The sequence below is a fragment of the Cheilinus undulatus genome, linkage group 10, assembly GCF_018320785.1.
Source record: "Cheilinus undulatus linkage group 10, ASM1832078v1, whole genome shotgun sequence".
Lineage (NCBI taxonomy): Eukaryota > Metazoa > Chordata > Actinopteri > Labriformes > Labridae > Cheilinus > Cheilinus undulatus.
Genome location: NC_054874.1, coordinates 10,054,178 through 10,078,511, shown reverse-complemented (window position 1 = coordinate 10,078,511; position 24,334 = coordinate 10,054,178). Strand labels below are relative to the sequence as shown.

At 38.7% G+C, this 24,334-nt stretch overlaps 1 protein-coding gene across 2 annotated transcripts; it reads left to right on the top strand.

The window, feature by feature from the left end:
* The first annotated feature begins 1,818 nt into the window (after positions 1-1,818).
* On the top strand, positions 1,819-23,281 carry fermt3b (FERM domain containing kindlin 3b). Of its 2 annotated transcripts, none has more exons than XM_041797726.1 (15): positions 1,819-2,001; positions 5,651-5,775; positions 6,325-6,558; positions 7,156-7,272; positions 8,722-8,890; positions 14,618-14,720; positions 14,801-14,908; positions 16,596-16,730; positions 16,860-16,906; positions 17,010-17,134; positions 18,997-19,103; positions 19,196-19,417; positions 19,617-19,741; positions 20,946-21,087; positions 22,581-23,281. In XM_041797726.1, exons 2-15 carry the CDS (start codon positions 5,652-5,654, stop codon positions 22,758-22,760), a joined length of 1,938 nt encoding a protein of 645 aa, XP_041653660.1. In that variant the 5' UTR covers positions 1,819-2,001; position 5,651; the 3' UTR covers positions 22,761-23,281. The 2 variants fall into 2 exon arrangements, with proteins under 2 accessions (XP_041653660.1, XP_041653659.1); XM_041797725.1 differs by having other exon boundaries at positions 5,627-5,775.
* Positions 23,282-24,334: the final 1,053 nt, after the last annotated feature.

The window sequence follows — 24,334 nt, the reverse complement described above, 5'->3', positions numbered from 1 at the left end:
GAACTTTAAAAAGTCTTAAAAAGCATTAATGTAGTTTGCAGTGTTTATGTTTACTTATTAATATTTCTAAAGAGAGACTTATATGAGAAAAGAACCACGTTTAGCACATATTTCAGTCTCACATTAAATTTTCACCCCCGAAGAAAATGGAATGGAACAGCCAAAGCAGGAAACTGCAATCTGATGCCTCCTTCACGGCTTTCGGAAATTTAGTAATCACAGGATGACAGCGTACTTGCGAGTGTAACAAACTAATACAGCTATTACTGAGGGTGTAAAGGGCCCTAAATATAGGCATACATAAATTAGAATTTAATTCATCCAATTTTTTTTAGTAATTTTTAGATCATGAACAGACCCCATCAGAAATATCACATGTAAATTACTGTTTTAGGGAAAATTAATCATTTTAATGACAGTTTAAGTGCAAAAAGATGTTTGTAATGTGAAAATAAACTGAAATATTTTTCATATACTGCATGACAATTAGATTTCATTGGATGGAATTGTCACAGCATTGAATATGTTAATAAAGAGAAACAACTTTGATATCTAAGCATTAATATATATATAGGAACATTACCCTTTCCCCATTTTTGCATTAATTTTACTGTCAAGATCAGCCTTGATTATGAATATAAACTAGTGAACATTTTTTTAGCAATTTAACCTCTTTAGTGCCAGTTTAAGTACAAAAACCCTGATGCTTGTGATGTTAATAATACAAAAAATGAAATATTTTTCTCATACTACATGCAAATTGGATTTCCTTGAAGGAGATTATCAAAGCCGAATATGTAAAAAATGAGCAACAACTTCAGTTTTTTTTTGCATTTTTATTTTGTTACATTTTATGATTTTTATACATTGTTATCATATTTCCTCTATAGGGAACCAGGAAAAAAAATGCATTTTCCATTTGTGCCTAATATGGGACAGTAACAGTGACTCAGCAGTTTTTAGTTTTTTTTTTTTGGACTGCTACAGTTTGGGGATGGTCAAAAAGGATGATTTTACTGGGTTTCAAGGGGGCATTTTTGGTCATGAGTACCCTGAGTGTATACAGGAAGTGTTCAGAGCTTATTATTGACCCCCTGCAGGTTCTGATCTTGAAATCTCAATATTCTATTGAAAAATGTGCACCCAGTAAAATGTATGTTGTCAGTATCAAAACAGTTGAAATAATCAGAAAAAAGAAAAACTAATCTCCTCCACCCCAGCCTCCTCCTTTATGGCATAAAGCTTGTTGCCCCCCTCAAATTCAGATTTATGCCTCTATGGATCGGTTGCTTTTGAACTAATTTTATTGCATTCAATACACATTGTCATAAATGTGTATCTGTCCATATGGTAGTTTGAGCCATGTGCTCCCTGCAAAGTCAAAGCCTTCTCCGCCAAGTAAAAAACTGCATATCCTTTTACAAATGAAATGGTAAAATGTATCACCAGAGTTTTTCCTACAATCAAAACAGGCATCTATCTTGTTTTTGGCTGTTAGAGCTTTTCACGTGAAAAATTTTAAAAGCTATTTATGAAATTAAAACACAATCTAACACCCTGAAGTACTCATTAGTAATCCTGCAACATATCTAATGATCACTTTATTGTATATATGCAGTCAGTTCTCAAGAAAAGGGAAGCTATTCATGTGTTGTCTGTCCATTGTTCATCTCATATCTAGCCTTCAACATGTGCTGCATGCAGATGTGTGCACATGCTGCCTGGTGTGCATCATACACAGTCAGTCAGTCAGAAAGTTGAACCCTCTTTACATTTCCGCCTGACGGAAACTGACAAAAAAAAAGGAACCAGCCTTTTTTGACAGAAGTGTCACAAGCAGGCGAAGCTGCACAGACCACAACCCGCCCAGCCCAAGAGACGGGAGAAAGGCTGCTGCTCATTTTTCACTGAAAACCTGGGAAACTTCTTCAAAGCTCTGACAGAGAGAGGTGCAGGGGCACAGTTCTCATTTATCAAACCGTTGGACAGAGGAGACTGAAGGTAGAGCCTTTTATTGTGTGTGTGATGGCCTATGTGTGTGTGTGTGGCTGAATGAGAGGAGGGTGGAACAACAGCAGTGAGAGAGAGAAAAGACCTGGGTGTGTTTGTTTGAAGATTCAAGCCAAGGGGTCAATTTTGGGGTCACATCAGTTGAAAAGATGTAATGTTGGAAAAAAAGCTGGTCACGAATCAGAACTTAAATTCAGAAACACACAAGAAAAGAATGTTTAGGCCTCCAAAAGATTTCAAATAGGGGCAGCCATGCTCAGTGTTAGACTACTGTTTTTGGTACGTTAAAAAAACACAGAAATATAAGCACAAAAACACGTTTTTATTCTCAGCTGTAATATTTTTATCATGGGCTAACAACTACATACACACACAGTGAGCTGCTTTATTGTGATTGATTGAACATTTTCTCAGAGTGGGTCAGAAAGAGGAAGTGTGCGCCTGGTGATAGTTCAAGTTAGAAACAGGAAGTGCTCATCAAACTGGACCTGTTGCTGGAATCAGCTTGCCCATTCAGTGTGTTTGTGAGTTACTCAGTATCATGTGATATGGGGGCATCAGGTCTATTTGGCTGAAGTTTGATTGACAGGTAAACTTTAATCTCTATTCTGTCATTTACTCTGATGCTTCCCAGGATTTTCAGTGACTCATGCATGCCTTAGAGTTCATTACATCAGTCCGAATCTCTACAGTGGCTTGCTGTGAATAAAGAATAGATTTCCTAATTGTGCTTATTGGTTTATAAAGCATTAAATGGTCTTTGGCCAAATTACCCATCAGATCTCTAAGTCAGTTATGAGAAATCCAGACCCTCAGGTCCTCTGGGAAAGGTTGGCTTACTGTTTCCAGAATCAGAACAGAGCTGGTGAGGCAGCTTTTAGGTTTTACATTCATCACAGTGAAAAAATAATACTGGAGAACCAGAGCTTTCTACGACTGATAATACCTTTAACCTCCTAAGACCCTGCATGTGCATATAAAGGCACTGCATTTTGGCTTTCCTACAACAAAGTAGTAATTTCAGACATTAGATTTTTTGACATAATTGTCCAGAATGTCAATTAAACTTTAACGTGTATACTTGAAACATTGGGAGCATTTGCAATGAAGCTTTTAGGAATTTTCATGCCAACTTTGGGGAATTTTGGGGGGAATTTCCCATCATTTTCATGGAATTTTGGGGAATGTATTTGCAAATTTTGGGGAATTGGAAAAAAATGTTTAAGGGGAATTTGCTTGCAAATGTACAGGAATTCACATGGAACCTGTGGAGGATTTTTTTTAATTGGAATATTTAGTTGTAATGATAAAGTTTCACTGAAAGATTTTGGGACTGTTTGAAGATATTTTTTGGGGAACATTTTTTGGTAGACATAAATGTAAGAATTTTCACAGAAATTTTAGGTCTTCTCATTTTGTGCCAAAAAGTGCAATTATCTAGAAATCTCTCAAAAGAATGAGGTGTAATTACTTAGTAAGAAGTAAGCATTTACCAGTAAATAACTTGGTAAGTTTAATGCAGTATTTACCTAGAAATAATATATACCAGGTAATTCCTTGTTTTACTGCCGTCAATTTTTATTGTAATTAGGTAGTATTTAACATTTTACCCTAACACTCAAATCCTGACCCTCCAACCCTTACCCTGACCCTAACCATGGTAATATTGGGGTGATTCTCTGGTAGTTAGATGGTATTTTAACCTAACCCTAACCCCCCTAATAATGAGGCAGTTCACTAGTTATTGGGTGGTATTTTACCGTAGTACTCTAACCCCAACCCTCTAACCCTCACCCATAACCCTCATAATAATGTGGCAATTCTCTGATAATTAGGTGGCATTTTGCCCTAATACTCAAATCCTAACCCTCCAACCCTAACCTTAACCATGGTGATACTGGGGCAATTATCTGGTAAATAGTTGGCATTTTACCCCAACTTTAACCCTCATAATACCCCGGCAGTTCTCAGGTTATTGGGTGGCATTTTACCCTAACACTTGAATCCTAACCTTCCAACCCTTACCTTGACCCTGACCATAATAATATTGGGGCAATTCTCTGGTAATTAGGTTGGATTTTACCCTTACCCTAACCCTCATAGTACTGGTTATTGGGTGGTATTTTACCATAACACTCTAACCCTAACCCTCAGAATATTGTGGCAATGCTCTGGTAAATAGGTGGCATTTTACCCTAACACTCAAGTCCTAAGCCTCCAAATCTTACCCTAACCATGGTAATATTGGGGCAATTCTCTGGTAATTAGGTGGCCTTTCAACCTCAAAGCTAACCCACAAACTCTAACCCTAACCCTGGTAATTTTATGGCAATTCTCTGGTAATTAGGTAGTTTTTACCCTTACCCTAACCCCCCTAATATTGGGGCAGTTCTCTGGTAATTGGGTGGTATTTAACCAGTAATGTCTCTATATAAGTTGGTAGATCTTTCCAAGGTTATTTCTTTATGATGGTCCACTAAATCAAAGTGAGTCCTTGCTTTTTCAGGGTCAGGTTTAGGGGGTTAATGTTAGGGGGTTGGGTTATAGACAGAGTAGGGGGTTAGTGGTCAAGGTTAGGGGTCAGATTTAGGGGGTAAGGGGTGAGGGTTATGGGGTTGGGTTATGGACAGTGTAGGGTGTTTGTGGTCAGGTTTAGGGGGTGAGGGTTAGGGGGTTGGGTTATGGACAGTGTAGGGTGTTAGTGGGCAGGGTTAGGGGTCAGGTTTAGGGGGTTGGGTTATGGGCAGAGTAGGGGGATAGTGGTCAAGGTTAGGGTTCAGGTTTAGGGGGTTAGGGTTAGGGTTAGGGGGTTGGGTTATGCACAGTGTAGGGTGTTAGTGGTCAGGGTTAGGGGTCAGGTTTAGGGTATAATACCATCTGATTAACAAAGAATTGCCACACAAGGAATAATTTGATAACTGGTACATTATTACTAGGTAAATATTTTTAATATACCATATTTCTGTGTTTTTACTTTGTAAAATGCCAACTTATCTCTATATTATTACCACCTCATTCTTGAAAAATTACTAGATTACAATTACTACTATAGAAGTACAAGGTAATTAGGGCCCACCATTAAAGTGTTACCAATTTTTTAAAGTCCTTTTTTGCCCCATATCATCCTCTGTTTCATTTCATCTTAAACTTTTAAATGTTTAATTTTCATGTCACTCTGCTGTCCTTAAATGCTCTTTATTTACATTGCTCTACATTTTGATTTTAGTTCTGTAAAGCACTCTGAGTTCCTCTGTGAGTGAACAGTGCTCTCTCCCGCCTTGCCTCGCACTGTTTCTTACTTGTGACACATAACTCTCTAGATTAATAATAGCTGAAACACTTAGTGAGACTTCATGAGACTTCGGAACCTTTTTTCCTGTCAGTCCTGAAGAGAGAAAAAAGAAATGTTTAATTTAAGAACCTGTGGGAGGAAAACATTTTATATTAAAATCTCATTGAAGTGATTCATCATAATAGATCATTTAAAGTGCATTTTTTAAGCAGTTTTTCATTACAAACTGTTATCACTTTGGAGATGCTAGTTAATCTTGTCTTTTAACGCTCTTCATTTTGTATTCCTGCTTGCTTCTCTCCTGACATTTGTCTGCTCTGTCAGATCTTCTCCCTCTCTCTCTCCCAGTATGGCATCTTGGGACCTGTCAATCACGGTGGAAGACCTGGGCCCTGATGCCCCACCTGTCACCATCAGCGTTGCCTCAGACCTCCATGTCGGAGGGGTCATCCTCAAGCTGGTGGAGAAGACACGTGGGTGTCTGTCTGTCTGTTGCTGTTTGTCTCAGTCTTTGCCTCAGTCACTGTGTAGGGAGAATAAAAGAAGTCACAGAGATTGCAAGGACAAAGTTTCCATTCTATATAAAAATTCACATGTAACTTCCATTGTACTTGTCAGATGTCATAGTGGGTGGCGAGAGCAAGTTTAGAGGGAGGTGGATCTGGGGCACCAGAGCTCACTGTCCAGCCATCCTGGAGTCTTGTGGGACTCACTAAGCAAAGCTCAGTGAAGGGAAATTCCCATTTGACAACACTGGTGAAGTGCTGGCTTCTTACTTCTTACTGAAACTGTTTTTTTGTGGGGCAATATTTAGGGCATAACTGGGTTTAGAGATTTCTTCACTGAGCACTTACCCCTTCTGTAGGGCCCGAGAAAAAAAAGTTATTATTTAGTGCAGTAAACTATATTTTTCTTCACTATTAACAGAGTTATTAGAATTAGGAGAGGACATTTAAACTTCAGTGTTCCTACATAAATGATGTGAGCTCAGTGTTAGTGTCATCCGTGTTGCGTGTCTGCAGAGATCAAGAAGGACTGGTCAGACCATGCTCTGTGGTGGGAGCAGAAGCAGTGCTGGCTGCTGAGGACAGCCTGGTCTCTGGAGAAATATGGAATCCATGCCGACGCCCGGCTGCTTTTCATGCCCCAGCACAAGCCCCTGAAGCTTGGTCTGCCAAATGGAAAAACCCTGAGCCTGCGAGCCTGCTTCTCCAACCCCGTCTTCCAGACCGTGATGGGCATCTGCAGACTGCTCAGTGAGTCTCAGCCATCAGTCTGTCTGGATTCTATCCACATCCATGTTATTCCTTTGTTTCTTTGTTGTCTGTCTGTCACATTCAGTATGGGTTGACCAAAACAAGGAGCAGGATTGCAGTCATTTTAAGATGTCATCAACTCTTACAAAGATATGGGTGGATATTTGCTGTGAAAAAGCTTGAAAGATTATTGCAAACCTAAAGTACTGTCAACAATTTCAGCACTGATCACGAGTTTATCAAAACTTAGAAACAGCCCTTAAAAGGCAGGACGCCGAGCCGTGAAGGCACAGAGATATAGCACCACTCACTTCACTGGTTATCTGATTTTGACTTGAAGATAATAAACTTGCCTCTGGCTGAATTTCATGAGCAATTATACGGTGCCATTGCACTGTGTCACTTTGTTAATAGACGACTCATCACATGGTAAAGAGTGATAAAACTGACAGAATATTTCATGTTGTTTCATGTAGAGTTTGGCTCAAGAGTACAAACCAATAAAATTATAAGTTATTTTATAACAAACTAGCTCAGGATGAATTTGCTTGAAATTCAATTACTTTTGCATTTATTTCATCTTTGTTATCCTCACAGATATCCGTCACCCTGAGGAACTGTCACTCCTTCAGCCTGTAGAGGAGAAGAAGAAGAAGAAAGGCAAGGATTCGACTGAGGAGATCTACGACCTGACCGAGGTGCCCCTCTCCTCGGGTAGACTCATCACACTTCAATCACACACATTTTAACAGCTTTAAATCCTCATAAGAACACAGAAGGAATTCCCGTTTCAACACTTGTAGAAAAGCGCAGAAAGGTTCAAGTTAATCTCTCAGTTTCAGTACTTAATTGCGATTTAGTTTTAGCGTCGTTAGCTTTAGCGTCGTTAGCTTTAGCTAAAACGAACAGCTGCGTTAGCTACTAGCTTTAGCAAAGACAGATAGACAGACAGACAGATAGATAGATAGATAGACAGATAGACAGACAGACAGACAGACAGACAGATAGATAGATAGATAGACAGACAGACAGACAGACAGACAGATAGATAGATAGATAGATAGATAGACAGACAGACAGATAGACAGATAGATAGATAGATAGATAGACAGACAGACAGATAGACAGACAGACAGACAGACAGACAGATAGATAGACAGACAGACAGACAGACAGACAGACAGACAGATAGATAGATAGACAGACAGATAGATAGACAGACAGACAGACAGACAGACAGATAGATAGATAGATCAGAGGTAAATTCAGGCTAACTTAGCTAAAAAAAAACTTTGTTAGCATTCTAAAAACACTCTAGATTAACATATCCTGCTTTTTCATTGGCTATGTCAGATAATTTTATTAAATAAGTTAATCAGATTATTTTCAACTTTGTCTGGAAAAACATCATTATCTAAAGAGAAATGATGTAGTTAAGCCATTAAAAGATGGTGGTTTAAATGTCATTGATTTTGAAGCAATGAATGGTATGATAAAACTAAAATGGCTTGTGGTGGCATTGAATTTCTTTTAAAATGTGATTTTTGTGTTTCTAAACTACCTATTATATTATCAAAATTTAATCAGCATGTCCTCCTCTGCTGGAAATTGGCTTTCAAGCATAATTTAACTCCTCATAATTCATCAACATGGAATAACAGTTTAGGAGGAAATCTTTATGTTATTGTGACTGGTTGAAAAAGGATATTTGGCCTATTGTACAGCTGGTGGATCCAGAAGTAAATCTTCTTGATCACAACGAGTTTATTAACAAATTCAATATCAAATGCACCAGAAAACAATATTTGATAATTAAAAAAGGCAATCCCTGAGGCAATGATGAATATGATAAAAGGTAAGGTACAACCACTTTTGCCTTTGCCTTTTATTAATGATTTAAACTTTACAGAAAGGAAATGGAGGGATAAAATTATAAGAGGTACGGTCACAAATGAACTTTTTACTCCCTTGCTTAAAAGAAGAAGTCTTGTACAAAAGTTCTCTGAGGATCAAATTAAAAGAATTAGAACTGGATGCTTTTCTCTCCCAGTTTCGCCTAAAGCTAAAGAAACTCATCTTAAGACAATAAAAACTTTATCATAGTGACTTCAGAGTTCACTTCCTTTAAAATTCCTGGTTAACTGTTCCACATGTCCTTTTCAGTATCCCGGCCCAGCCTGTACAACGGCATGCCAGCTCATTTTGCTGACTCACCAGAAATGGAGGGCATCTACAAAATACTGTCAATCACCCAGCCTCCCCCTGCCCCCGAGGTCATCGCCAAGCAGTACCGGCCAGCCAGCGTTGTGGACAAGGCCCACATCCATGGCAGGTAGGAGCCCACACATACTGATGTAATCAGCCCCTCTTTAACAAAATAGTGAGAGTTGAATTATACTTCAGGAAAAAACATGTATTCAAATCTAAACACAAGTTGTTTTTAACCCTTTTAAAATATTTTTTACTCGTTTTATTGAGTGAAACACAGGTAAGGAAAAGGCAAGTTGATTTTAAAAATATCATTGAGTATTTAACAGTGCTTTGCCCTTTTTAGCTTGTCATTAAAGTGAATTTTATTTCTGTATTGTAATTATTAGTGCCTGAAACTGCTGCCACTGTGTAGGTGACAGATGAAGTGATTAACCACGTCCTGCTAAAACACTTTTAAAGCAATGATTCTTGAGAGAAAGAAAGATGAGACTGCACAGAGAGCAAAGATGAGTGAGCCTACCACTGTGTGCACAGGGGTCGCCAAAATCAACACAAACCAAAAGTCCTGCAGAGGAGCTTTAAGAAAGTGATATGACAGTAACCTACATTAACGCATTAAAATACAAACTCCACTATACGGACAAATGTCTTTGGCCACACCTGTTATACTTAATTCTTAATAATTATACCCCTGTTAGTTATTATTACCAGTAATTATTAGACATGTCTGAAAAGCTCAGTGGCTTCAAGCGTGGTGCTGCGATGTTGGGTTAGGTTAGGTAATGTTGGGTGCTGAACATGTTGGCTTTCCTACAACAAAATAAATAATTTCTACTATTAGAATTTTAATGTTTTTTGTCGGGAATGTCCAGTTAAGTGTAAGTAATTTGCTTGAAATGTTGAGATACATTACTATTTGGATATTTTGTGGAATTTGCTTGGAAATTAGCAAGTATTTTTATGAAAATTTTGGGGATATGCTGGTAATATATTGGCGTTTCACTGAAAGAATTTGGGCAAATTTGCTTAATTTTTTTGTCATTTTCATAGGACATTGGAGAATTTATTCATAATATTTTGGGAATAAAGTTGGGAATTTGGAGGTAGAGGTTGATCTTTGAACTTTTCAGGAATTTTCCTGGATATCTTAGGGAATTTATTCTGATGTTTGGATGTTTCCGTCATTTTCACAGAATTTTGGAGAATGAATTGGTTTGGTTTTTTAAAGAATTTTCTACGACATTTTAAGGTGAATGTTTTTTAAAATTTGGGGAATTTGCTTGAAAATGGTCATGAATTTGCATGGAAGTTTGGGGGGAATTTTTTTATTGGAATGTTAAGCCTTTATGATAAAGCTTCACCGGAAGATTTGATGATTTTTTAAAGGAATTTAGGGATACATTTCACAGGAGTTTTTTTTTTTTTTTTTTTTTTTTGGATTTTGGAGAGTAATTTTTCTAAGAAATTCCTGTTCAAAAATCAGCCTGATGTTTTAACATATCAGACCCCACTTAGCACAAATAATTGGGAAAAACTCAAAATTCTTTCCAAACAAAAGCTCAGGTCTCAGGAGGATATAGATTAAGCTAAATAAGACACATTGGCAACACTAATGATACTAACAGCAGATACAAGTATGTAGTAAGCTGGTGTGCACAGATATGAAGCATGAAGTAGAAGCAGCTAAATGGAATGAAGCCATTATAATTGTATTTTATTCAACCCTTTGCTTCCTATTGAGTCACAGGCCTAAAAAGTCTGTTATATGAACTCTTTGTTCATACTATATACAACAGCTCGCACAGGTGTAGCTTGTTTGCTAATTAGACTGAAAATGAGAGCATGTACAGACTAATTACCCTGATTTTAAATCTAGGGCTTAGAAGGCAGGTTCAGTATTTATTGCAGTCAACTAAATTGAGGTTAATGATACGCTCCTTTTGTTGTACCTTTTAAGAGGATTCAACATCTTTCATTCACAGGTGTGTAAAGTTAGGTTATAAACGTATCCTCAAGTCAGAATAAGAATTTGATTCAGGTCATTTAGTGCCTCCTAACTGTGAGGTGTAGCTTTATCTTATGTGCTGCTCGTTGATAAGGATATGTCTACCGCAGCTCTATAATTGGATTATAATTGGAGCTGTTTGAAGCGTTTTGGGCTTTATGATACGCTCTGGAGCACTCTCATTTCTGCTATAATGAGCACACTAAAGTTATATTCAGGAAAATGAGTTTCTCACCTAGTTCTTTTCTCCTTTTATATTGTCTCCCCCACTGTCTCTTTAATAAGTTTAAGTTTATATCTGTTTAAACTTGATCTTTTTTTCTGTAATAGGCATTGTTTAAAAGGAGCAGGAAACAAAATGACATAAAAGATGGTATATTGTCTAATTTTTTCAAATTGATTGATCTCATACATATCCATCAACAAAGACCTGTCAAATAAAAAGAATAACTGTAAACTCAGCCACCTGTAGTTGTTTTTTCTAAGGAGAAGCGATGAAAATATCCACAAATTTACCACACAATGAAATATTATTTTGCATGTGTTTCATAGCCTCTCCATCAAATGTTAAGGAGAAACTAGGACTGTCAAAATTAACACGTTAATGCGGATTAATCCATCATGATGATTAATCTGATTAAAAATTTTAACGCAATTAACCTATCTACAGCGCAGATTGACTCAAAATCCCTGAAACATCTCTGGCAACGCATTTCAGGCAGTTTGTCCAAGCAGGGTAACCGTCGAACATGCTGCCACGCATGCGCAAATGGGCCGTTGATCGGGCGGTGACCGACCAACTCGATATGGAAGACGCTAAACGGCACGTTGGCCTTCTCGATGGGAAATTTGAGTCCAAAAAAACCCAAGATGGAACAGTCGACCAACATAAAGTATTATGCACATTCTGCAGGAAGGAGTTTCTTTTCACCGAAGCACTTCCAGCTTAAAATAACACATTAACTCGAAGCATACGTTCGTCAGGGATTCTGCTAGCACTTTGGCTAATGCATCGCCAAGCTTGCAAAATGAAACGCGATTAATATAGATAAAAAAATGAATGTTATTTAATCATGATTATCGAAATTAATCCACAGCGACCCTGTGATTAATCTGATTAAAAATTTTAATCATTTGACAGCACCAGTAGAAATGCCATTCAACAACAGCCTTCACTCTTCTTGGAAGGTTTTCCACAAGATTGTGGCGTTTTTCTGTGGAAATTTGTGCATATTCATTCTGTAGAGCATTTGTGAGGTCAGACATTGATGTTGGATGAGAAGGCCTGGCTCAAAGTCTCCTCTATAGCTCATCCCAAAGGTACACGATGGGGTTGAGGTCAGGGCTCTGCGCGGGCCGGTCAAGTTCTTCCACACCAAACTCATCAAACCATGTCTGTATAATCCTTGCTTTGTGCACTGGAGCACAGTCATGTTGGAATAGAAAAGGACCTTCTCTAAACTGTTGCACCAAGGTTGAAGCATAGCATCATCCTAAATGTCTTGGTATGCTGAAGCATTAAGATTAGCTTTCACTGGAGATAAAGCACAAACCCTTGACATCTTATGACATCTTTGGATGTTTTTGCCCAGTGTTAGTGTGCTTTACATCACTCCATCTGACACTTGGCATTGGACTTAGTGATGCAAGGTGTGCATGTAGCCCACCACCGTTTTTGTGCTTACATTAATGCCATTATGTGCCAGAATTTCAGAACTCTTCAGCTATGGCATCAGCAGAGCATTGGTGACTTTTATGTGCCTTTGCAGTTATTAACCCTGCTCAGTGATTTAACATGGCCTTCCTCTTTATGGCTGAGTTGCTGTTGTTCGTAAACTCTTCCACTTTCTAATAATATCACTTTCAGTTGACTGGAATATCCAGCAACGATGAAATTTCATGAACCCTCTTATTGCAAAGGTGGCATCCAACACATCACACGCTTGCAGTCACTGGGATCTTCAGAATGACCCATTGTTTCACAAATGAATTTGTACACCTGTGGTGACAGGTTTTATTGAAACACATGAATTCAATAATTAGCAGGTGTGGCCAAATACTTTTGTCCAGAAAGCATATCTTCTCTATATAGTACAAAGGGTGCAGTTGGAGTTAAAAATTGAAGCTAATGCTAAAGTGCAACAAACTGCTGTAACTCTGGTTCCAACACCTCAGGACTCATTTAAGCTTTACACACTAAAATATAAATAAATAGATCCCTGTGTTGTGAACTTTTCAAGTGCCAAGACTGACGTGCATCTAAACTTAAAACAAAAAGTAAGGCAATTTGTGTTTGGTACATTATTTCTTTGTTGTAACAATGCTTCTTGGTAATAAATCTTATACCGTTGGAAAGCCTGTTTATTAGCCTTTTAAATGATGCCACATTTGTAAGGATCATGCATTTGTTAGATGAGCAGCAGAGCTGAGTATGTGGTTTGCGCCCATGAAAAATGTGCCAAATCTTCTCTGCCAATGCCAAGCAGCTGCCATTACCTCGTTTGGTGTTTGGTGGATTAGATTATCAAGGTTTGAAGAAACAAGACATTGACAATTTAACAATTTATTCATTTAACAAACAGGAGCCTCAGTAGTGTGTGGAAGAACCATACACAGCCACAACAGCCTGGCTCTTCCTCCTTACGCTGGTCACCAGCCTGGTCACACACTGCTGTGGGATGGCATCGCGTTCTTCAACCAGCATTTGTCGCAAGTCAGCCAACGTGGTTGTGTTGGTCATTCTGGCATGAACAGCATGCCCAAGCTGATCCCACAAGTGTTCAATGGGGTTGAGGTCAGGACTGCTGGCAGGACATTCCATCCTTTCCACTCCCAAATTCTGGAGGTAGTTTCTGATAAACCCCGCTCTGTAAGAGCGGTAAGAAAACGGTATTCTTGGGGTGTTGTCTTCTTGGGACGCCCACTTCGCGGCCTGTCTCTGACATTCCCCGTTGTATGGAACCTGGCCTTCAGTTTGGAGATGGTACTAGGGTTCACTCCAAACAATGCCGCAGCTTGGTTTTGCGGAATACCAGCTTGAAGTTGCCGAACCAACAGGCCCTATCCAGATCAGTCAAACGTGGCATGCCGATTCTTGAAGCAGACATCTACTGACCACCGTAGCAGGGCCCGTGCTCACAGGTGCTGCCAATCAGGCACCTGATTGGCAGCACCTGGGGGTACCAGAAGCTCCAAACAAGAGTCAATAGCAACAGCAAAATAAGCTGTTTGGCATTGGCAGAGATTTGACACATTTTTCATGGGCGCAACCCACATACTCAGCTCTGCTGCTCATCCCCCAAATGCATGATCCTTACAAATCTGACACCATATAAAAGGCTAATAAACAGGCTTTCCAACAGTATGAGATTTATTACCAAGAAGCATTGTTCCAACAAAGAAATAACTTACCAAACACAAATTGCCTTACTTTTTGTTTTGAGTTTATTATGATGGAGTGGACCCTGAAAAACGAATCCACTAGAGGTCGTCGTTTCTTGCCAGGCTGCTTTGATGCTCCTTGAACTCTTGGTTGCGCTGCTTAACACTTTCCTACGACTGGCAGCGGTATTGCAACGTTTGAGCTGCATCCGTAAGAGAACGGACAAAAAAGGTCCGTCTGTATCCGTATTCGGTTAAAATGTAAGGCATAAATGAGCCAATTGTGCCCTGAAGACAACCAGAAAAGAGCTAAAGTCCAAGTACCTCGTACAACATCGCCTTTAAAAAAGCCAAACTATATCTTTAAGTTGTCTGACTATGTTAAAAAACACATAAAACCAGTGTTATTTAATTCTAAATCATTTGTCTGTTAACTCAAAGCTACAAATTCTTTGCTTCTAGGTGGTTGGATTCCTCCCGGTGTCTTAAGCAACAGGGCATCCAAGAAAACGACAAACTCTGGCTTCGTTTCAAATATTATGCCCCCTATGACCTGGAACCTAAGGTGGGTTGAACCTGTTTTGTAGAGAAAACATCTGTGTTTTTATTAAATCTGTAGCTGACTCTCTTTCTTTGGTCGTGTAGTACGACACTGTACGTCTGTGCCAGCTCTATGAGCAGGCGCGCTGGGCTATCCTGCTGGAGGACATTGACTGCACAGAGGAGGAGATGATGCTGTTTGGAGCTCTACAGGTACTGACCTCTGCCTAAGAAATGAAACTATATGCTTTTGGCAAAAGAACTGAAACAATAGAACGTAAAAATACTGTTCAGGAAGTGGAATTTCCTGTATTTTTATGTGGTACATATTACAGGAATTAAAAGTGCTTTTAATATATACAAAAATGACCAGAGCTGCAACGACTATTAATAATTTCCAGTTTCTCAAACAGATTAAGCATAGAAACTGAGCCCGGAATGCACTTTTAAATTTATTTTTCAGTATGATAATAAATGTATCTCTGAACTGGAAACATGCTTTAAAAGTTAGCAGTAGAAAACATTTTTGATCAACCAAACTTTAAATAGTTATTCAACTTTTGTCAGTTTATGCCACTAAATCTAACCTAACTTATGATAAATACAATTAGTAATATTCTTAAGCTGGCAGCAAATCACAGTGGTTTAGAATAAGATTAATAAACTATATGAATCTTGCTCATGAGTATCTAGACCAGTGTTACTCAACCCTGCTCAACCAAGGAGACAAAATTGTTGAAAAATACCTTTGGAAGAGCCACAATCTCATCTCTTTTGCAAATAGCAAAAAGCAGGAAAAAAAGAGGCAAACTAGAAAAGTGTTCAGAGAGCGCAGACCTCCGCCATCAGCCCTATCTCCCAGTAGTGAAGAATCCTTTAAAAACCATTCCTGGATCCAGACAGTGATCCGGATCACTCCCAAAATCTAATTCGCCGATTACTCCCTCCCCAGTGGAGTGGAGACACAGTGAGGCAAAGCATTCGCTTCACTACGTGTGGAAGTCATGGCAGAGGGTGAATATTCCTCTATTATTATTAATATTCCCAGCATTGTGAGTATTCTCACTACAATTCGCTGTCTTTCTCTCTGTTACGCTCCGACTCATCTCCTCGACCGGGCGTGTGTCTTTCAAACTCTATAAACTCCAAAACTTTGAATAAGTTACTCATGTCCGCCATCTCCTGGTGTAAAGTGGTAACAGCACAGACCTCTGCCAATAGCCCTTTCTCCCAATAGAACAGAATCCTTTAAAAAATTCCTGGATCCAGACAGTGATCCGGATCAGTCCCAAAATCTAATCAGTTCTTTCTTATGCCATTTCTGACATTTCCTGAAAATTTCATGAAAACCCGTCCATGACTTTTTGAGTTTTTTTTCTAACAGACGAACAAATGAACAAGCAAACGAACAAATGAACAAACCCACCCGATCACATAACCTCCTTGGCGGAGGTAAAAATCAGTTTTTAAAAAAAAGAAAAAGAAAAAGGCCAAAAATAGGTAAAGAATTGCAAAAATGGGCCAAAAGTGGCAAAAAGAACCAGCAAAATGGGCTTAAAAAGCAGAAAAAAATGATTAAATGTGGCAAAAAAAGTGAAAAAAATGGGAACAAAATTGCATATAAGGGCAATAGAAATATACAGGAAAAAAAGGTTGACAATTAAAGCCAGCTACACATTAATGGAAACAAAGTGGTTAATGTAGCTTGCAGTGGATGATTTCTGAGGTCAAAGTTTTACCTTTTTTAAGGTTTTCTGGGCAAAAAAATACATATTTCAAATGAAGAGATTGAATAGCCACAAATCATCACAAAAAAGCCACATGAGTATTACTGATCTAGACCATATGGGTAACAACATGACACGGTCTCAGCTGTTTTCTCTCTCAAACTCCTGTGCAGTACCACATCAGTAAGGTGTCTCAGTCGGAGCCCCAGATGATGAGCTCCAGTGCAGCCATGGATGACCTGGAGTCGGCCCTGCAGTCCCTGGAGGTCAAGATGGAGGGAGAGAGCAGCTCTGCATCTGAAATGCTGGTCAGGCATATTTGATTTTCTTATTTGTCACTTGAGTCTTCATTTAGATCTTTTAACATTACATTATTTTACTATTCGGAATAATGATACACTTGAATACTAAACAAAACATTTTTGTATGTCATCCAGGACACCATGACTGCACCGGAGCTCAACGACTATCTGAAGATATTCAGGTGAACCTGCATGGCTTACTGAATGCATGTCTGCTTTAACTCTTTGTTTACCAACCAGGGTAAATAGTTTAGGTGAAACTGAGTATTTCATTGTTTGTTTCAGACCAAAGAGGCTGACCCTGAAAGGATATAAACAGTACTGGTTTAAGTTCCAGGATACTTCCATTTGTTATTTCAAGAGCAAAGAGGAGAGCATCGGAGAGCCCATTCAACAGATTAACCTCAAAGGTAACAACTTTATTGTTTTATTATTAGAGATGCACAATATTTCTTAACTTTTTAATCAAAAAGCAACAGAGCACATTAAAGGAAATTGTGCAAAATGCATTTGTTAATTTGCCAGAGTTAGCAAAACTGCTCTTTACATCCATAGTCCCTCTGCAGGTAACACAAAAAAACAATCCTTACAATGTGCAATAATTGTACTATAGGTTTTGGGTTTAGGATATTTGTACTTTTGAAATCAGAAATTTTACTTAGAACTGTATTTTTACTTGAGTACATTAGTTGTGTACTTTTTCCTGCTCTGGTCCTTCAAACACACAATTTAAAGGATGAACAAATCAGCTAATGTCAGTCCTTAAAACACACTAGGACTGAGGTTAAGAAAGACTTCAGCTGATGTAGGTCTGTTGTTTTTATTTTAAATTCCACAAACATAGACCAAACCGGGTTTATTCCTAAGAGACAAGCCAACTCCAACCTGAGGCGCCTATTTAATATAATGTATACACATAGAAAAAGCTCAGATTTATTAATAAGAATTACCTTAGACGCAGAAAAAGTGTTTGACCAAGTGGAATGGTCCTACCTCTTTGCAGCACTGGAGAAGTTCGAACTGGGTCATAATTTTATCAACTGGATAAGAATTTTATATGCAAACCAATGAGGCAAAGATATTAACCAATCAAACTCTATCTACATCTTTCCCATTACAGAGAGGAAACTGGCAAGGATGTGCTCTCTCACCACTTTTATTGGCTCTGGCAATTGAACCCCTTGCAGAAAGCATAAGATCACATCAAAACTTATATGGCTATAACACGGATAATACAAAAAAAAAGATATCCCTTTACGCCGACGACATCCTTCTATGTATTACAAAACCCCAACAAAGCATTCCAAATTTACTATCCCTCATAGATTTCTTTGGCACCTTCTCAGGTTACAGAATGAATTGGAATAAGAGCTAAATTATGCCTACAAATCACAAAGACTTACTCCTCTTGCAATGATTTCCTTTCAAACTGGCCAAATAAAAAATCAAATATTTAGGGTATCTTTTTCAGCTAATTTCTGCCTATACCGCTATAATGCTGATAATACGGTGCATTTCTTTTTATTTAACTATCTAGACCAGTGGTTCCCAACCATTTTTCCTTGGAGCCCCCCTCACATGTACCTAAGAAAAGACCAAAGAGAAAAAAATGGCACACCGCTGCCAAAAATCAACTTATATTTTAACTGTTTCGCTGATAAAACCCCCAAGGAAAGGCCTTTGTGAGCAGACGAAGCCCCCCCCCCCAAACGGCCACAAGATCTTTGGATATGAATGTACCTAGAAAAAAATAGATGTGGCAGATAGTCTATGATGTCAGAAGCCTGAAACTCAGTTTTGCTGTGATGAGTAAGTTTGACTATTTTTTTCCTTTTCATGGGAAAAAATTATGTTTGGTCCCTGTGATAATGTATCACTAAAAAACCAATTACATTTGCATTTTATAATGGGAAATTTAGAAAAAAAATAAATGTATGCATGCATGTCCTCTAAGGGCTTCTGTATTAATTCATTCATGTCATTCCTGGCTACTTGTTGTTTTAATCCATCGAGGTTCAATTTTTTTTTTTTTTTTTTTTGGAAAGTTCGTAGATTTACTTTGAAAAACTTTCCGACTCTTTTCATTTTTAAGTATGTGCAAAATGATCTTTTTTACAAGAAATAAAACTGAAAGTTAATTGTCAGCATTGTTCAGGTTTCATGAATGTCTGACTCTGTTTCTAACACATTACTGTTTAATCTTCAGCTGGTTTCTCTGTGTGATAATAGTTAGCTTCCTGTGTTGATAATGTGGATTTTCTCTGGCACACAGGCTGTGAGGTGGCTCCAGATGTCAACGTGGCAGCACAGAAGTTCCTTATTAGACTCCTGATTCCAGCACCAGAGGGGATGAATGAGGTCTATCTACGCTGTGAAAATGTGAGGTTTCACAAACACACCTGTCTCATCTCTAAACGTGACATATTATTCTCATTATCCCACTATTATCTCTATCTGCTCTCACCCTCCAGGAGCAGCAGTACGCTCAGTGGATGGCAGCGTGTCGGCTGGGCTCTAAAGGCAAGACTCTGGCCGACAGCAGCTACCAGAGCGAAATCCAGAGCATCCGCTCCTTCCTGGCTATGCAAAAGACCAGCTCTGGTTCCCATGGCAACACACCTGCCAGTGATGAAAGCATTAATACTCACAGTCTGGTGTCCCCACGCTATCACAAGAAGTACAAGGCCAAACAGGTGGGGAGATTTTGAACAACACAAAAAATTCATGTCTGATATTTACTGGATTTAATGGCTGCAGATTTATTGATCCTAAGCACTTTGCATGGCCAAAATACCACTGACTTAGATGTCCTGCAGCTGAGAGTATTGCTCACTTTTTCCTCAGCAAAATTCTAATTACATCTGACCTTTAACTCTGTGCCTGCCCCTCCAGCTGACCCCTCGTATCCTGGACGCGTACCAGAACGTGGCACAGCTCTCCCTGACAGACGCACTGATGCGTTTCCTGCAGATCTGGCAAGCGCTGCCCGACTTTGGCCTCTCATACTTCATCGTGAGGTGAACTTTCAAAGTTCTGCTTAAAGCTTTGCAGTGCTGAGTGTTACTTCAGTTTGTGAGATGGAGGTTATGTCTGAAGGGCACTTCTTATAAACTGTTGGAAAACCTAGTTATAAGAACGGGGATTATTTTTAGAAACTTATGAGAGCAGAGCAGAACAGATAAGCTACTTTAACTCTGGAAAAAAACACAATTTAAGACTGTAATGTACATTGAAAAGGAATTATATAAAATCAATAAATCTTTATTTATATAGCATTAAATCATAACCAATGTTATCTCTTTATTCCATCTTAAGTCCAAACTGCTCCCCTTTTGACTGAAAACATTTGGCTGTGATTGAAAAATTTAAGGAATTTGGGACACCATTTGTTGCCAAAGTCTAAAAAGCACTTTAATCAAAGAAATGAAACTTCCATATATTCCAGATTCATCTCATACAAAGTGAAATATTTCAAGACCTCTTTTGTTTTAATCTTGATGATTATGGCTTACAGCTCTTGAAAATCAAAAATACACTTTTTTTAAAATATTAGAAAATCACAAAACATCAGTCCAAAAAGGATTTACAATACCGAAATGTTGACCTGGAAAATTATGCTCATTTATGCGCTCAGTAATTGGTTGGAGCTCCTTTTGCAATCAGACCTTGGCACTGCTGGGGTGTTATGAAACCCAGGTTGCTCTGATTGCAGCCTTCAGCTTGTCTGAATTATTGAGTCTGGTGTGTTTTTAAAGATTTTATTTTTATGCCTTCATTAAGAAAGGAGGACAGCTGATAGAGTCAGAAACAGGGATGAGAGTGTGGGGGAGAGACGTGGGAAAGGACCCACAAGCCTGACCTGAACCTGAGTCGCCTGTGTACATGGGGATGCATCTTAACTGCTAGGCCATCTACACCCCCCATTGACCATATCTTGAATATAGGCACAATAGGCTGGTTGAAGCTGTAAGAAAGCCTAAGAAGCAATCCTGTTGTGTGATTCTGTGTAATAAAAGAAATAAAACGATCCATTTCCTGGATTATTGTGCATATAATAGGAGATAGAAGTTGAATATGCATAACTTCTCAGTGTAATCCCACAAACGTGTTAGTCACTATACTGTTGCAAAGCTTGGTGGAAGCATTTTTTTATCTGCTTTTGTCCCAGAACATTTTCAAAGAAAAGAAACTGAAGGTGTTTTGGATTTCCTTTTCCAACAGGTTTAAGGGCAGTCGGAAGGACGAAGTTTTGGGCATCGCTCCAAACCGTCTGATCCGAATTGACCTGGGCGTGGGCGATGTGGTGAAGACTTGGCGCTACAACAACATGAAGCAATGGAATGTCAACTGGGACATAAGACAGGTGAAACAGATGCTTTCATGCACATTCTTTACAAGGAGAGGTGCAAATGATGCCACAGTGTTCCTTTTTAAGAACAAGCTGTACTGAATTACCTCAACAATTTTAAGCAGGTAGAACTTCAGCTTCAAATCATAAAATAATATCTAAATTAAAGCTGTCAGCATTTATTAATTTGTTGCAATTAATTAAAATAATGAGGGCACTCTATTTATTTTGTATTGTGATTACTCACATGCTTTATCATCCCACAGTGATGTTCATTAAGTCCAACACTGCTCCTTGGTGTCTCATTTCACTTCAAAAACTCAAAGACAGCTCAGTGGACAAATAAAAGTCTACACATTGTGTTTACCTTTTTACTGTTGTCTATTTCCTTTTCAATCTGTAACAAGTTCCTCTTTCGAGATGGGTCTGGCTGCAGACTGTACTTCTTTTATAGCCCCTCTCACAGACTGTTCATCAGAGATGCTATCTCTGTCAGAACAGAAATAAAAGCTGGAACTTTCAATATAAAAACTGATTTAACTTCCGTTTAGGGTAACAGTAAGGGCTAGGATGCTGAAAGTTAAAAGTTCACGTTGCTACAACTAGTCAGCCACATTGGCCTATGTAGTAACATTAACAGCTTAGCTTATGTAGCTATGTTAGCTTTAGCTACATTTGCTAATTTGAGGTTGCTAAAGCTTTTGGCTTATGTAGTAATATTAACTATGTAGCTAGCATAGCAAAGTTAGCTTTAGTTCAATCTAACAAAGCTAAAGTGAGTCACTGTTTCATGAAACTACTTCGAAAATGGGTTGATACATAATTTAATCCCAGAATAGACCTCTGACTTTATTTCTGTTTCATTTATGAATGCATCTTAGTCTGTAATGATTGCAATGTGGTTAATTCATGAATGTGACTGCTAGACTTTGTTTATGAATGAAAATTAATTCTTAAAAAAAATTTGAAACTGGAAATATGCTGTACAAGCAAAATATAGCACTTCAGTTCTGAAGGGTTTTCAGAGATGTGTGGTCTGCAGGCAGATGTCTTGGCCTTTTTTGTGGTACATATAATAATCTTCAATCTCACCAAAGTTCCTTATTTTCTTTTAAAATAAAAGCAGTGCTTTATCCAAACAGGGAGTCTGTTACCCTTAGTTTAAGACAGTAGTAAAATCCAAAATGAAACAAAAGCAGTATAATTGCAAAGCAGTGGGTTTTCAAAATCTGACCAAAATGGTGAGATTAATTGTGATTAAGAATGAAAACCTGAGATTAATCTTGATTGAGAATTTGACAGCCCTGCACTAAACCATGCTGTGACAAAGACATCGTTACTTTAGGTCTGACTATCCTTATCAAAAGGAGATGCTACTTTCACATCAGAATGTTTTGTTTCCACAGAGTAAACAGGTAGAACAATATGTAGCTAAACCAAAAGGGTAACTCTGATAGTAAAAGCAGGTCCATCTCATAAATCCTCTTCTTCATGCTCTTCTCCTCTAGATGGCCATAGAGTTCGAAGGAAACGTCAACATCGCTTTCAGCTGTGTGACGGCAGACTGCAAAATCGTCCACGAGTTCATCGGAGGTTACATTTTCATGTCCACACGCAGTCGAGAGAAGAGTGACACACTCAATGAGGAGCTTTTCCACAAGCTGACCGGGGGCCATGAAGCCCTCTAAGACTCGACACACAAATCCTTCACAGCCCACAGTGATTCCCAGTGTGTCTCAACCTCCAGAAAGAGGATTTTATGCTCCATTCAGTCCACTATGAAAACATCAGAAGAGCACAAAAAAGGGTCAAAGGAAGATTTTTTTCATGTTTGAAACCCCCTCTGGCAGTCCAGACAAGTTTTTATAAAACCTTTGTTCCACATATTCACTCAGTCAGTGGATCTGCTTCATCACTGGATGGATCACAAAACATTTCAGACAGTTCCTGCCATGCTGACTTCTCCTTCGCATCAAAATGGACTGCTGGAGCCTGACAGCATCCCTTCACTCAGATTATAAATCCTGCTTTATTCAGCTGCAGTTTTATCATCACTTAGTTTAAAATTTCTAACACATTACAGCCGCAGCCAAGTTACCAAAGCCAAGATTCAACAAACATGAGAAGATGAAGATCAAGCCAATGCAAAATGCTCCCAAAATTAACTTGAATAAACACCATTTATTGAAATAAAAACAGCAATTCATTATTTCATCTCTGTTTTCTTCGCTCCTTATGGTCCTGACATATGGTGCTAATCTGTTGGTTTTTTTCACAGGAAGCGTTGAGCTTTTTATCTCCCCTCACAAGCTGTGTCTGTATCTCACAAGAAACTGTTAAAGGCAGTCCGTTAAGAAAAACCACAGTCTATGTCCTCTGCTTTCACTTCATCAGTTACTAACCACACGTGTCACATATGTCAATTAAGTTTTAAGTAAGGAAGGTGGATAGAGTCAGAAACAGGGATGAGAGACATGCAGGAAAGAAGCCACATACTGGACTTGAACCCAGACTGTCCACGCACATGGGGCGCCACCTAACCACTGGGCCGTCAGAGCGCCACAAAACTTTAAAAATAAGTTAAAGCTGCAAGCAGCAATGAAGGGCCCTTGCACCCCATTGCATGTTGGGGTGTGTCGCAACCACAGATGTGTAGCAACTGTTGGGTGCTAGCAACAGGCATGTTGCACCCAGCGGGTATGTGGGTGTAGCAACACTTGCACTTACAGAAAACAGAGATTCATCTCCCTCACTTATTTCCACAGCTTGCCATGAGTTAGGCAGTAGAGGCAAAAGGGGAAGGAGGGGTGAGCCTCGAACTTTTTCATCACATCGTCTTCTGATTGTTACAAACAGCAGAGTTGTTAGGGAAGATAGAGAAAGTTTATTAATGGTATTATGTAGGTAGCACATCTTTCTCATGATTGAAGGTGCTAATATGAATGAGCCTAAATGCCGCTTGTGCGATTCTTTAATCTATTCATACAGACAGAGAGCTGCAGGTAAAGACAGTGCACACACCATTGAACAAACTGTATCTGAAAACTTTTGTAAAGATGGGAACCATCATCATCAACAGAAAGTCTTCTTTTTGACAAGCATGGCAACCAGGCCAATGAAGGTTGTTTTCTCAGCTGAACCAATCAAGTCATGAACAAGTTTAAAAAAAGTGAAAAGTAGAAATGGACAGTAATATCGTATTGTGTAGTGGCATTCAAAAATTACTAGCTAGTGCAAGCGAATACATATATTGCTTCAACAG